The sequence below is a fragment of the Cetorhinus maximus genome, chromosome 5 (genome assembly GCF_964194155.1).
Source record: "Cetorhinus maximus chromosome 5, sCetMax3.hap1.1, whole genome shotgun sequence".
Lineage (NCBI taxonomy): Eukaryota > Metazoa > Chordata > Chondrichthyes > Lamniformes > Cetorhinidae > Cetorhinus > Cetorhinus maximus.
The window spans coordinates 85,528,862-85,544,070 of record NC_135883.1 but is presented as its reverse complement, the minus strand read 5'-3'; the positions used below and the strand labels follow the sequence as shown (position 1 = coordinate 85,544,070).

Here is a 15,209-nt window from a genome sequence, read left to right as displayed (position 1 = left end):
CTCTAGCTCGACTGGATGGATGGCTGCTGGGTGACAAGGGTTATCCGTTGGAAAGGTGACTTATGACGCCTCTCCGCCACCCAAGAACAGAGGCAGAGCAGCGTTATAATAGGAGTCATGCCTCCACAAGGGCAGTGATAGGTCTCCTGAAGATGCGCTTCCGATGCCTGGACTGTTCAGGGGGAGTACTACTCCCCCAGAGCGGGTGTCACTGATAGTGGTTGCATTTTTCACTCTCCACAATCTGGCACTGGCAAGAGGAGACCCACAGGAGGAAGAGGATCTTGAAGCAGCTCCACAGGCCACAGAGGATGAATCCAGTAGCAAGTCAGAAGAGGAGCATAGTGAGGAGAACACTGAGGGCATGTAGGCAGATCTCTGTATCCTTTAGGGAGGCAAGGACACCTTGAGCCAACGCTCCTTCATGACGTCGCTCTAGATCTCCCTGCTCGCCATTGATGGATGGGCACCTAGCTGGGATACTGGGTGCCTAATCCATCTCCCACACTGGAATTGACCGCCTGAGGTCATTGCCTAAGTGAGGGCTTGCAGGTTTGAGCAAAACCCCAGGAGCCCCTGATTCTGTTCCTGGAGCTGCCTCTCCACAAGAGCCACTCTCCCAATGGAGGAGGTAGTGCGCTCGACCATGAGGGTCAACGTAGCGCTTATGCTCCACAACAGAGGCCATGGCATGCATACCCTCATGGATCTGCTCCAGATCCTTCCGCACATCCCGCTGGACAACCAACATCTGTCGCCTAATGGACAACTCAAGAGGCTCATCATCTGCCTTCGACTCAGCATCGTCTTGGTCTCCGGCAGTCCTCAGACTGCCGGCGCCCTGGGCACTCTCTGCCTCTGCCTGCTCCTCAAGCAAGTGTGAAGCGCCCTCACCGCTGTGCTCTGACATTCTAGCTGAAGATCTAACACCCATCGAGGTCCTCGTATCTGTGCTAGCACCTGGTTCAGAGATCGGGTGTGACGCAGGTGCAGCTGAAGTCCGATGGTCCTCTGGCGTTAGGGGTGGCTCTCTGGGGTCCTGAGAATTAGTGCGTGCTTACAAATCTAAGGGAGAACAATGACACGTCATTAGTTTAAGTCATCACACTGTCACTGTGCATGCCAGGCACCCTGGTGAAACCATGGAGATCTGCATCATGATGCCATCGTCTTTCAAATAAATCAATGGGGACTCCAGTTTTGTGGCTTCCATCAAAGAAGAGACAAAAATGTTTGCACCATCCTAAACTCTCGCCTCTATGCACTGCACTCTTACCTTCGTCTGACACACCAGCCTCTCCGCGCCAGTTGACTGAGGTGCATGGCGCCTCTCCAGCTCCAAGGTGTCCTGCTGAAATCTTGTAAGGATTAGGAGATTTGGGGGGCCTCTGCCTGTCTGAAACCTCTCTATGTTGTTATGGCTCATCTCCTCCTGAAAGGACAGAGGAGTATTGATTAGCCCACTCTCTACCTCCAGCACCAGTGCAGCCTGGCCAACCCCACCTGAGGAACACGTTGCAGGGCACAACAGAGTCATGGCCCTCAAGGTGCAAGGCCCTCAGTCCAAGCAGCCAGGCTCACCCCCTTGGTCAGCTCCGGCATCATTGACAGTTGGCACTCAGACTGTAACACCCCTGAGCTCCACAGGGGGATGGCCAGACCTTAACATTTCTCCACACTGATCCATGCCAACACGGTATTCACCCTTGCTGAGTGCCAGCAGGTCATTAAATCTTTTACACACTACACCCATGTGTGCTGCTAACCTGAGCTGCCACCTTCTCCCAAGCATTTTTTGTCATGTGCGGTGTTCTCCTCCTTCCATCTCTGGGGACGAGGGTGTCCATCCACTTGCCCAAAAACCTGGGGGCTGAGTGCCCACCCGACCTTCCCTCCCACCTGGCGTCTCCAGCCGCACTTGAGGCCATAGCTTCGGTCTTCAACATGCAGAAAATATGTTCTTCCCTGCAGCCTTCAAGGAGCTGCCTGTGTCATTTTTAAACCACCCGCTGGGTCGCCATTGGACCCAGCAGCCAACAGGATCCCTGCCCCTGCCTGGCCCTGGGAAGATGCATTTCACACTGGGCGGGCCTTAATTGGCCAGCCAGTGTAAAATCGCAGTTGGGGACCGATCGTGGGTGGCAGCCCATTTCCCGACCAGTTGCGGGCCCGCCAATTGCCCCCGTCAAGGGTAAAATTCAGGCCCATGTCTAGGAATCTTCTCTCAACCAATGTCCCATTGTCCAAGTGATTATGGGTTTGTCTACACCTATTTAAGTACCCAGACAAGTACCTGGACATTATGCTAATGGAGTAGGGGATGTGGTTCATTCAAATTCCTGCGATGTCATTGTCTTTGGTGTTTTTTTGCAGACAGGTAGACTCCATCTCAATAGACTTGTAATATGGAGGGTACAGTGATGCAAATTGTATAGGCATTTTGGCTGAGAGATGAGTTCACTGAATGCAAATTTAGTTATTTTTAAAAAATCAATTTGGTGTTTCCAGCCAGTTGATTCAAAAATAATTTTTTTTAATATAAAGCATGTTTTCATGACACCATTTTATAGCACGAAGCATTACGCCCAATCCGAATCCTATCCTGTGGTTAACACTAATACACTTTCTACTGTGGTGACGACTTCTGTCAAAATGAGAAAACCTGGCAGATTTTATGATCTCAAGCCCAACGACATGGAAGAAAATGGCTGCTCTAGCTGGGGTCAGCTAACTCAAGGGGTTGATTTTTTTTTCCCTTGATACCTATTCACATTGTACATTTACCACCTAAGGCATTGAGGGAGTTTCAAATTTCAATTGCAAATGGTGAGAAATAATAACTTAATTCTGATTCTCCTTTTTATGGTATTCATGGTGCTGCTTGTTAATGTCATTCCTGGGTGATATGTTGTAGGAGAGGATGCTGAAAGAAGAGACAGATTTTTCCCGTACTTCCAGTGCAGTTCAACTGATCGCTGTAAAAAGCCAAGAAGAACAACTGCGGTATGAGGTTAAAAGGCATAAGGAGCTCCTGGAAATTGAGAAAAGAACATTTAAGGAACTAACGGAAAAGGTAGTTGGAGTTAATGGGAAAAAAATGGAAAATGCATGCAAAATAGTAACTTGTTCTGCTGGTCACATTTCTTTAAATAAATTTACTGGAAGCAGTATACTGCTGCTTAACATTTGCTAAAGTGCCCTCACTTTTTAATGCTTTTTTGCCTCAGGCTCCTTTTTCTTGATTTCTTCATTTTATGCACCATACCTGACAGAGGGCAGAGGATATATATTTTCATGAATCTCAATGTGTAACTGAATACTATTGAAGGTATACCTGGGCTCCCCAAAGGCAACAATGTCTCTCCAATTTTTCTCTTCCCTGTGATGAGATGCCTAGCCTCCACATGGTATCTCACCATGTTTATATAGCTGAGATCAGTACCTAGGTAGTACAGATTTTCAGGTCCAGGAACAGTGCCAGAGGAGATGCATTATGCCTGCCAGATTGGTTGGACATAAGCCGCATTCAGAACTTCATGCTAAGATAAAAGCAAAATACTGCGGATGCTGGAAATCTGAGACAAAAACAGAAAATGCTGGCAAAACTCAGCTCTGAAGAAGAGTCATACGGACTCGAAATGTTAACTCTGTTTTTTTCTCTCCACAGATGCTGACATGTTGAGTTTTTCCCAGCATTTTCTGTATTTGTTTCAGAATTTCATGGTTCACCTCATTAACATTAGGTAAGTTACCTCCTTGGATGAGCAAAAATGCAAGTCTCCAAGCCTGTCATATTTTTGACTTCAACAACCTGAATGGGGTGCAGGGAGTCAGGGGTATCCAATAAATTTCAAGTGTACTACAACTGACAACAGCATAAGTCTTAATAACCTTTTTTAATTGCAAAAAAAATGTTATAAAACTCCAGAAATCTCAATTACACCAGAAGCAGGTGACTTTGGGTCATACTGTGCCTAAATGTTGGGGAGCAAATCTACACCAGAGCAGGGCATCACCTGACATCAATGTGGGAATTGCATATGATTGCATGGGGGCAGGACTATGTAAATGATGCTAACAATCAGGTAATTTGTATGCACCAAACCAGGTACACATCAATTTCTGAGAAAAAGCTGGTTTTATGCCACAATTACACCAAGAAGTTCTGGGAAATTATGGGTCATGATAATGTCCAGTGCTATTATGATTATTCATCTGTTTAGCATTGCTGTGATTATTAATTCCACTCCAAAAGTGGATTGAGAAACATATAATCAAAGGTGAGGAAAACAGCAACTTTTGCTTTTTTAAGGCCAAGTTGAGGTGATTACTGAGGAAATCCTCAACCATTCTACAGTTAAATTGAAAAATTAGTATCTGAATGAATGGCTTCATCATGTTGTGCATTTTTGATTAGCAGTAAGTTAGGTTAAGTAAATCAGAACCTATATAGGTAATTCTAACTCTGTTTTCCACATTTTCCCTGAGATTCTGCTCCTTGAACAAGGGAAGACCTATGTTGAACTGAATGAGGCCACTGTGCGTAGTCGTGTGGCTGAGACAGAATACAGATTTGTAAGTGGTGAAGAAGAGAACGTCCAGCTGCAAAGGGACAAAGCACTATTGGTTGACCTTATTACTGATTTACAGATTCAGGTATCCGTTTCTTCATCTAACTATTCACTGTCTGCAGTAATAAAAAACCTGATCAGTCCTGGTTTACATTAAAGAGGCCAATCACATTCTTCAGATTGTAAAATAATTTTACAATTTAATTAGCCACTCTCTGCTTTTGTTGCTGTCAACTGGGAAATGATATCAACATTAATTTTAAAAATGTAGCCATGAAATATGCAGTTGCACTCTTGGGTTGCCTTCTAGAGAAATACAGAACACCAAGAGATAATTTGGCTATAGCACTTATGCCTATATATTCCCATTTGGCTATAGCACTTATGCCAATGCTAATTCTTCAACTGAAGATGATCCTATTTATCTGCTCTTTCTCTGTATCTTTTGACATTATTCCTATCCAACTACTTATCCAATTCCATCTTAAAATATTTTAGAGCCTTACATACGAACGAGAGGCAGGAGTAGGCCATTCGGCCCCTCAAGCCTGCTCCACCATTAAATAAGATCATGGCTGATCTGATTGTAACCTCAACCCCACATTCCTGCCTACCCCTGATAACCTTTCACCCCCTCATTAATCAAGAATCTATCTAGCTCTGCCTTAAAAATATTCAAAGACCCTGCTTCCACTGCCTTATGAAGAAGAGAGTTCCAAAGACTCGCGATGCTCAGAAAAAATTTCTCCTCATCTCTGTCTTAAATGAGCAACCCCTTATTTTTAAACAGTGACCCCTTGTTCTATATTCTCCTGCAAGAGGAAACATCCTCTCCACATCCACCCTGCCAAGATGCCTCAGGATCTTAAAAGTTTCAATCAATTTGCCTCTTTTTCTTCTAAACTCCAGTGGATACAAGCCTAATCTGTCCAACCTTTCCTCATTAGACAACCCACCCATTCCTGGTATTAATCTAGTAAACCTTCTCTGAACTGCTTCTAATGCATTTACATCTTTCCTTAAATAAGGAGACCAGTACTATACACAATACTCCAGATATGGTCTCGCCAGTGCCCCATACAATTGAAGCATAACCTCCCTGCTTTTGTAAACAATTCCCCTCACAATAAATGATAACATTCTATTAGCTTTCCTAATTACTTGCTGTGCCTGCATACTAGCCTTTTGTGATTCATGCACTAGAACACCCAGATCCTTCTGAATCTCAAGAGCTCTAAAATCTCTCACCATTTACTTCTTTTTTTATTCTTCCTGCCAAAATGGACAATTCGCATTTTCCCACATCATGCTCCATTTGCTAGATCTTTGCCCACTCACTTAACTTATCTATGTCTCTTTGTAGCCTCCTTATGTCCTCTTCATAATTTACTTACCCATCTATCTTTGTGTTGTCAGCAAATTTAGCAACCATTCCTTCGGTCCCTCCATCCAAGTCATTTATATAAATAGTAAAAAGTTGAGGCCCCAGCACTGATCCCTGTGGCACACCACTCATCACATCCTGCCAACCAGAAAAAAACCTATTTATGCCAACTCTGCTTCATGTTAGCTAGCCAATCTTCTATCCATGCCAAAATGTTATCCCCTATACCATGATCTTTTATTTTCCGCAATAACCTTTGAAGTGGCACTTTATCAAATGCCTTCTGGAAATCCAACTACAGTACATCCACCGGTTGCCCTTTATCCACAGCACATGTGACTCCTTCAAAAGAATTCCACTAAATTAGTTAAACATGATTTTCCTTTCACAAACCATGTTGGTTCAGCCTGATTGCCTTGATTTTTTCTAAGTGCCCTGCTACAGCATCTTTAATAATAGCCTCTAACATTTTCCCTATGACAGATGTTAGGCTAACTGGTCTGTAGTTTCCTACTTTCTGCCTCCCTCCCTTTTTGAATTAGGGAGCTATATTTGCTATTTTCCAACCTAATGGAACCTTCCCTGAATCTAGGGAATTTTGGAAAATCAAAACCAATGCATCAACTATCTCACCAGCCATTTCTTTCATGACCTTAGGGTGAAGTCTATCCAGAGCTGAAGATTTGTCAGCCCACAGTCCCAACCAGTTGCTCAATACCACTTCCCTGGTGATTGTAATTTTCCCCGAGTTCCTCCCTCCCATTGCCTGATTTTCAGCTATTTCCGGAATGTTACTTGTGTCCTCTGTAGTGAAGACCAAAGAAAAATGCCTGTTTAATTCATCCGCCGTCCTCCTACTTTCCATTATCAATTCCCCATTCGCATTTTCTATTGGACCAATTCTCACTTTGTTAATTCTTTTCTTATTTAAATATCTATAGAAACTCTTTCCATCCGTCTTTATATTACTAGCTAGCTTTCTCTCATAGTCTTGCTCTCCTTAATCTTTTTGTCATTCTTTGCTGTTCTTCATCTTCTTTCCAATCTTCTGGCCTGCCGCCCATCTTTGCGAAATTATATGCTTTTTCTTTAAGTTTGATACTGTCTTTAACTTTTTGAGTTAACCGCGGATGTTGGGCCCTCCCCTTGGAATTTTTCTTTCTAATTGGAATGTATCTGTTCTGTGCATTCTGAAATATCCCTTTAAATGTCTGCCACTGAACCTCTATTGATGTATCCCTTAATCTCATTTGCCATTCACTTTAGCTAGCTCCGGTTTCATGCCCTCATAATTGCCCTTATTTATGTTTAAAATAAGAGTCTTGGACACCTTAGTTTCTCCCTCAAAATGAATTTAAAATTTAATCATATTATGATTGCTGCTACATAAGGGTGCCTTAACTATGAGGTTATCAGTTAATCCTGTTTTGTTGCTCAATACCAGATCCAGTATAGCCTGCTCTCTGGTTGGCTCCAGAACATACCATTCTATGAAACTATCCCAAAAACATTCAATGAACTCCTCATCTACGCTATCTTTGTTCATCTGATTTTTCCAGTCTATATGTAGATTAAAATCCCCCATGATTATCACTGTACCTTTCTGACAAGCTCCCATTGTCTCTTCTTTTATACTCCTTAATACTTCTTTTATACATGTAGTTACAATTAGGGGGCCTGTACACTACTCCCACAAGTGACTTCTTGCCTTTATCATTTCTCATCTCAACCCAAACCACTTCTACATCCTGGTTTCCTGAACTTAGGTTATCCTTCTCTAATGTGCTAATACCTTCATTAATTAACAGAGCCACCCCACTACCTAACTTTCTGTCCTTCTTAATTGTTACATACCCATCAATATTCAGGACCCAATCTGTGTCCTCCTGCAGCCATGTCTCTGTAATGCCTATCAGTTCATCCGTTATGTTTCGAATGCTATGTGCATTTAGATACAGAGCCTTTAGGTTTGTCCTTTTATTATTTTTGTAGCATCTAGCCTTATCTGCTGATTTACTCTTAGATTTGTACTGTGTCCCTTCCTGTCACAGTCTGTTTATCATTTCCCATATTAATACCTTTCTCTCTTGCCTTGTCTCTACTCTTTGGTTTACCACATCTTCCCAAATTTGATTCCTTGCACCTACTATTCAGTTTAAAACCCTCTCTAATTTCCCTAGTTATGCGACTCACAAAGACACCAGCCCCAGCACAGTTCAGACGTAGGCCGTCCCAACAGTACAGACACCACTTTCCCCAATACTGGTGCTAGTGCCCCACATACTGGAACCCACTTCTCCCACACCAGTCATTGAACCATGCATTCATTTCTCTAATCTCATTTGTCCTCTGCCAGTTTGCACATGGCTCAGGTAATAATCCAGAAATTATTACCTTTGAGGTTCTGCTTCTTAATTTGGTGCCTAGCTCCTCATAATGACTTTGCAGAGCTCCTTCCTCATCCTGCCTATGTCCTTGGTACCTACATAGACCATGACCACTGGATCCTCCCCCTCCCACTGCAAGTTCCTTTACACTCCTGAGCAAATATCCTGAACCCTGGCTCCAGGCAGGCAACATAGCCGTCTAGCTCCTTGCTACAGAGTGCAGGCATCTCGGATACCATTCCCCTCATTAAACTGTCCCCTACTACCATTACATTCCTTTGTGCTCCCCCCACTTGAATGGCTTCCTGTACCACAGTGCCATGGTCAGTCAGCTTATCCACCTTGCAGCCCTCACTCTCATACTAACAACCTGAAAGAACCTCAGATCTGTTGGACAATTGTAGAGGCTGTCACTCCTGCCCTCTGGATCGCTTACCTGCCTCAGCTACAGTCACACCCTCCTGTCCCTGATCACCTTCCAAGTCAGAAGACCCTATCCTAACTGTTGTGACCACCTCCTGGCACAAAACATCCAGGTAACTTTTCCCCTCCCTGATTGTCGCAGTGTCCGCAGCTCAGCCTCCAGCTCAGTGACTCTGAGCCAAAGCTCCTCAAGCTGCAGACACTTACTACAGAATGGCTTGCCCTGGATAACAATGACACCCAGGAGCTCCCACGTGCTGCAGCCATGACACATCACCTGTCCTGCCATACTTATGTGCTTTAATTAATTACTTAATTATTTTATTAAATTATTTATTTTCTTTTATATTATTTATTAATCTTATCACAAATTCATGTATTATTTTAAACTTTAGGAATAGAATGGACCTTGACCACTTACCAGATACTCACCAAATAGCTACCTCCTTCCCCTGCAGCAGAGCAAGAACCAGTTCCTACAGGGTGAAAGAGTTAGAAAAAGCAAAGGAGCACTCCCTCCCCTCCTCACCAAACTCCCTCAGCTCACCAAAGTCCCACACTCCGTTGAGGTCGCACACTTAGTACTCACAGGTAGCTTAGTAAATGGAATCAGGTGGAGGGGAAGAGAGGAGTTTCTTTAGTTCTCTATCAAGGAACTGCAGTGTGGTCCTTTTTAAGCCTGGTTGATTACAGCACTTCAATGGCTGTACTTGTTGCTCTCTCTCTCTCCCTGTGTTGAAGCTGTTGTCTGCTTCTGTGAAAATGTTTTTTGCCCTCTCAGCTCCTTGCCCTTTTCAGTGTCTTTTGCAGGAGCTAAGATGGCCACTGTTATCGTGACCTGTATAAATGCTAAGTCATCTCCCAAATAAGGCATCAAGACTTCAAACTGCCCCTCTCCCAACTGTGCTTCCTAGCTTTTCCCTTAGCCAAGGCGCAACTTCCATTCTTAAAATGAGGCGCCAACAAAACTTCATTATCTCCTAGTTGAGACCACAGTGAACCACAATTAAATTAAGTATTGTCTTTTGTGCTCTCAGAAGAGGAGACCCAGTCTAAAATCCACAATTCTGTCTGGTAGCCTGCAGCCATTTTGAGAACAGTCTTTAAACTCAGCCCAAGGTTATTTTTTTTAAATGTGGCCTTCAGAACAGTTTTTTTCTAAAAATTTGTCATGTCATAACTATTGTAATATTATTGTTAATCTTTAGTCTTTGGCTTCATGCTACAAATTTCTCGAAGCCTTTCATGATTTTAAAGGCCTCAATAAGAGCCATCCCTTAACTTTCTCCTTTCCAGTGAAGTAAACCTCAATTTATGAACTGTTTTTCATAGCTATAACCGTTATGGTTCATTCTAATGAATCATTGTACTGTATCCCTGACTTTAATGTATAGTATTGCATATAACAAAGTGCTCAGAGCTGCTCACAAGTGTGACCTAAATAGTGCCTTATGCAAATTCAGCATAATATCCTTCCTTTCATGTTCATTATCCCCTTGTATCGTATCCAGAATTTACCTTGCTTTATTCCCACTCAGGGACTTAAACACATAATCCAGGCTGACAAATCAGTGCAGTACTACAGAACTGCTGGACTATCAGATATGCAATCATTATTTACTTGTTGTTTATGGGACCTTCCTGTGTGCAATTTGGCTGCTATGGTTTCCTATCTTATAATTAATAGTGGCTACACTTCAAAAATACTTTCATTGGCTGGAAAGCACTTTGAGACATCCTGAGTGCGAGATAATCAGTACATCTGTTTTTGTTTTAAGAGCGAGTTTGATTGGTTGAGAGATAAATATTGGCCAGGATACCAGGGGGAACTCCCCTGCTCTTCTTCAAAATAGTGCCATGGGATCTTTTACATCCACCTGATCGAGCAGGTGGAGTGGAGTCTCTGGAGTTGGACTTGAACCCATAACTTTCTGACTCTGAGCCAAGAGTGCTAAAAACTGAGCCATGGTTTACACCATGTTAGGAATTTTAGACCATGTAGGCACAAATCATTGACAGCTTGACTTGCACCATTTACTTTCCTCCAAAATTGTACTATTTTGCAGTTCTTTGCATTGAACTGCATCTGCCTCTAACCTACTCCCTCAGCCAATTTGTCCACACTCTTGACCTTAAGTTGTTCTCATCAGTAAACATTGTCATTCCTCTTGTGCCTATTTCTAAACCATTTAAATAAATAGAAAACAAGAGGCCCTAACACAAATACCAACCAAAAAAATAAATCTGTTATCCCTTTTTTGATTTTTGTACCCCAATCATCCATCTGTATCTCTCTACTGCATTTAATAACATGTGCCTTAATTTTCTTTACAAGTGTTTATGTTGTATCTCAAACATTTCTGAAAATCTATATATCAAACTGCCATTTATTCCCTTTCCTCAGTAGTCTCCGATTTTCTGATAACAATCAATTGAATTATTCCAAAATCTTGTGATCTATGGTATGTTTATGACTCTGCATTCACTAATACCATCTTGTATTATGGATTCAGGTTTGGCTGGTGGGGATGGCTGTGGTATTTTCCAAGTACTTGCTGGTGATGGGAACCCTCACTCACCAACCGGACATATTAGAACATTTTCTGCACTAAGCATGCAAATTTTCAAGATAAACTGGTGGATGAGATTCTCCCCTTGCTACTTGATCAAAAAATTACCTACTAGATGTTTACCACCAACTAAAATAAGACTAGATGCTCTATAATTTCCCATTTTATTTCTTTCCCCTTTCTTGAAGGGGAATGTAATATTTAACGCTACTTGTTTAGTACAATCCCTGCAGTGCTTTAAAAGATCTTTGGAAAATTGTGGTTTGTTTTTCTATCTCTTCCCCAGCCTCATACAGTGTTTTCGGATACATACAGTATAAACCTGATCATTCTACTTTTAAACCCATTAACTTTTTAAAATACAATTTTCCTTTTGAATATTGACCACCACTAATGACCTTTCCATATCCACCTCAGATAAATCTAGAGCCCCATTTAGACATTTCTCTGAAACAATTATGGTTATATACTAAGTATCTCTGCTGCTAGTGTCCCTCTTTATCATTAAGTGGCCCTGACTTTCTCAGACTATCCTTTTACATGGCGTTAATAAAAGCCTTTCCTGGTTCTCTTTATATTGACTGGCAATCGAGTCTCATTCTCCCTCTTACCATTGCTAATTTCCCTTTTTGTTTCCTTTCTATATTAAATTCATCCATATTTATCATGTGCCTCTTGTTTATAACCTCTAATCTCTCTTTATGCATGGCCTTTGATCTACCCACTTTGTGTCTAATTAGAATATATTTAACCTCTGAGTTCTATTTAAATATCTGTGAATGCATTCTGCAGTTTGATTTGCCTTTTTTACAACCAACTAATCTGTGCTAAATCCCCTTTCATCTCACTTAATTGGTTAATTTCCAGTCCAATACTGTTACTTTTGACCAAAATTTCTTGAGATACACTCTCAAATGACATACAACAGAGTACAATTTAGCACAAGAATATTTGTGTAGGATTCATATATGCGAGATCGCAGCTCCAGTCCAGTATTTTCACTGGGGCTTGGGATGAACTACCGCAATTATGGCCTATGACATCAAAGAGGCAAGAGATGGGGGAGGGATTTTCCACCTTGGCAATTTCATTTGCCCCACCTCCCCTCTGCTGAATGATCTAGACCCTGGGAAAACCTTTTGTTCAAGGTAGCTAATGGGTTCAGCACTCACCTGAGTTCCAGGCTGGAGTCATGGCATTGGAAGATACTGGAAATGGGTGTAGAGCATTTTTTCTAATTGCCTCTTTATGAAGATGGAGAGGTCATCATTTTTGCTGAGGAGGTTGTCAGCAGTGCCCCAAGCAAACAGCTGGATCCATTTTTCTTAGCTGCTCCCTCCAATGGGCACCCAAAATGCAACCACATGTTCCCTGCTGAAGAAATGCAAAGTAACTGAACCTGCCTTGACCCTGGATACTCAGGATTAGTCTGTCACTGCTGCCCACTCCACAGCATTTCTGCTGGCAAAAAGGACCGAGGATTTTTAGCACTTTCCATTGTTTCCAGTGAGAACTTAATTAATTTATGGTCATTATTTCCTAAACTTTCTCATCTTTAGGTCAATTACTTGTTCTGATCAATTATCCAGACCAAGTTATGCAGAGAGTGATTATGATCTGGAATATACTGCCTGATAGGGTGTTGGAGACAGATTCAATTTCGAAAGGGATTGGGTTAGCGTCAGAAGAGAAATGTTTTGTAAGGCTTTGGGGAAAGGATGGGGAGTAGAGCTAGCTAAATTGTCCTTGCAGAGAGCTGGCACAGGTGCGATAGGCTGAATGGCCTCCTGTGCTGTAACTGTTCTTTGATTCTGTTTCATACAACCTACCCATGCTTGGGAGTAATTAATGCTGACATTTGAATACAGAAATAGAAAGATTGGGAGCGTAAAATTCATCCAAAAATACTCCTACTTTGGGAATATTCAGTGTTATTAACCTATACATTACATAGGAAATCCAGAGTTTGGAACTATGCTATATGACTTCTAAATGGTTTGGAATCAAACACTTCCAAAACCATGATACACAAGATTTTTTTGGTTTAAAGTAATCAAGACTGATATTTAAAATTCCAATAGTTTTTAACGTAGACTTCAAAGAACAGACTTCAGGCTGCAACAAGGAGGTCAAGAGCTATTTTTTTTGCTTGATAAAGCAATTTAGTTCACTTAGCATCAATTATAAAGGAGGTCTCTTATAAGTGAACAATCAATGTCAATTGAACCAGCATTAGACATAAGCAGACTAGCCTTTATTATTTCCCCTATTGTGGTTTGAAAACTCCAAAGTTGGCTTATGGAATAGAGCAGATTAGTCAGTGCTAAAAATGATGTCACCACTATAGCAGATACCTGCAGACGCAGCATTGCAACTGTTAACAAAGCATTTTCAACACTTACTGAGCAGTGGATCGAAAATGGGGGAAAAAAACAAACATTCCCACATCCAACAGCTATTTAAGTGAAAGCCATTAAAGATACTGGATAGATTTCAACCGTGGTGAGACAGCATCAGCAGCTAAGTGCAGACAGAAACTGTTTCACCTAAGGTTCTGTCCCTGCACAGGGAAGATCAAAAGTAAAGCTAAGAGGACTTATGACAATTCAAACTTAACACACCTGTCCTTTTCACTAGGTAAATAGGGGAGAGGAAGTAAAATTTAGCCCATCTTAGTTTATTTTTCCATGTAAAAAAAATCATAACAGTCAACTCTCAAATGCCTCTAGTGCTTACCCAGCTGTCTATGGCAATTCTAATCTTTGTGTTTGAACATCTGTGTTCACCCTGGAAACAGATGACATGGTAAAAGAAATAAACTTTTTCCCCACATTTCACACCACAGAATACCAAAAGCTAATTGCTAAAATGTTTCTGGATCTGAAAAAAAAAGTTGCAAAAGTTACTTTGAGTTTTGTGCAATTACACTCATGAGAAATTGGTTTGACCATGCAACTGCTGCAATTGATTTTGGTATGATTTGGTTGATCGTCAGGATCACCTTGTTTACTGTGATTGTTTCATAGTTTGTAATTCAGGTAAAAATAGCTGGATGCTTAGAAAATTGGTAGATTCAGTATTGGTAAGTAACTGGAATGGTAGCATAGCTGTCAGTTATTGGACTATAAATCTAGAGGCCTGGGCTAATGATCCAGAGACCATGAGTTCAAAATTTTAAGTTCAATTAATTAAATAAATCTGGAATAAAAGGCAAGTAATGGTGATCATGAAACTACCAGACTGTCTTTAAAAATCCATCTGGTTCACTAATGTCCTTGAGGGAAGGAAATCTGCCATCCTTACTCCATCTGGCCTACATGCGACTCTTGCCAGGTGCCAGCCTGGTGAAGCTACAACACAAGACTACATGCACGTTAAACAGCAGATCAGCATGCAATAAAAAGAACAAAGCGATCCCACAACCAACAGATCGCATCAATGCTCTGCAGTCCTTCCATATCCAGCCACGAATGGAAGTGGACAATTAAACAACAACTTGGGCAAGAGGCTCCACAAATATCCCCATCCTCAATGATGGGGGAATCCCAGTGCAAAAGACGAGGGCAAATAGTTTAACTAATATGATTGGGGTTTTTTGATGAAATAACAGAGAGAGGTAATGAGGTTGATGTGTTGTACATGGACTTTGTTTGATAAAGTGCCACTTAACAGGCTTCTGAGCAAAGGTTGAAGCCCATGGAATAAAAGTGACAATAGCAGCATAGATACATAGTGGGCTAAGTGACAGGAAACAGAGACAGCTGTGGCGATTGTTTCTTTTTGGACTGGAGGAAGTTATATAGTGGAGTTCCCCAGGAGTCGGTAAGGATCGCTGTTTTTCTTGATCTATATTAAGGACCCATAGACTTAGGTG

At 41.7% G+C, this 15,209-nt stretch overlaps 1 protein-coding gene across 1 annotated transcript in view; it reads left to right on the top strand.

Moving 5' to 3' along the window:
* Positions 1-15,209, top strand: part of LOC144681121 (uncharacterized) — a 36,998-nt gene that overhangs the window by 18,882 nt on the left and 2,907 nt on the right. The window contains exons 6-7 of the mRNA XM_078542851.1: positions 2,915-3,073; positions 4,489-4,656. Of these exons, the coding sequence (XP_078398977.1) occupies positions 2,915-3,073; positions 4,489-4,656 (327 nt within the window). The remainder of the gene's footprint in view (positions 1-2,914; positions 3,074-4,488; positions 4,657-15,209) is intronic.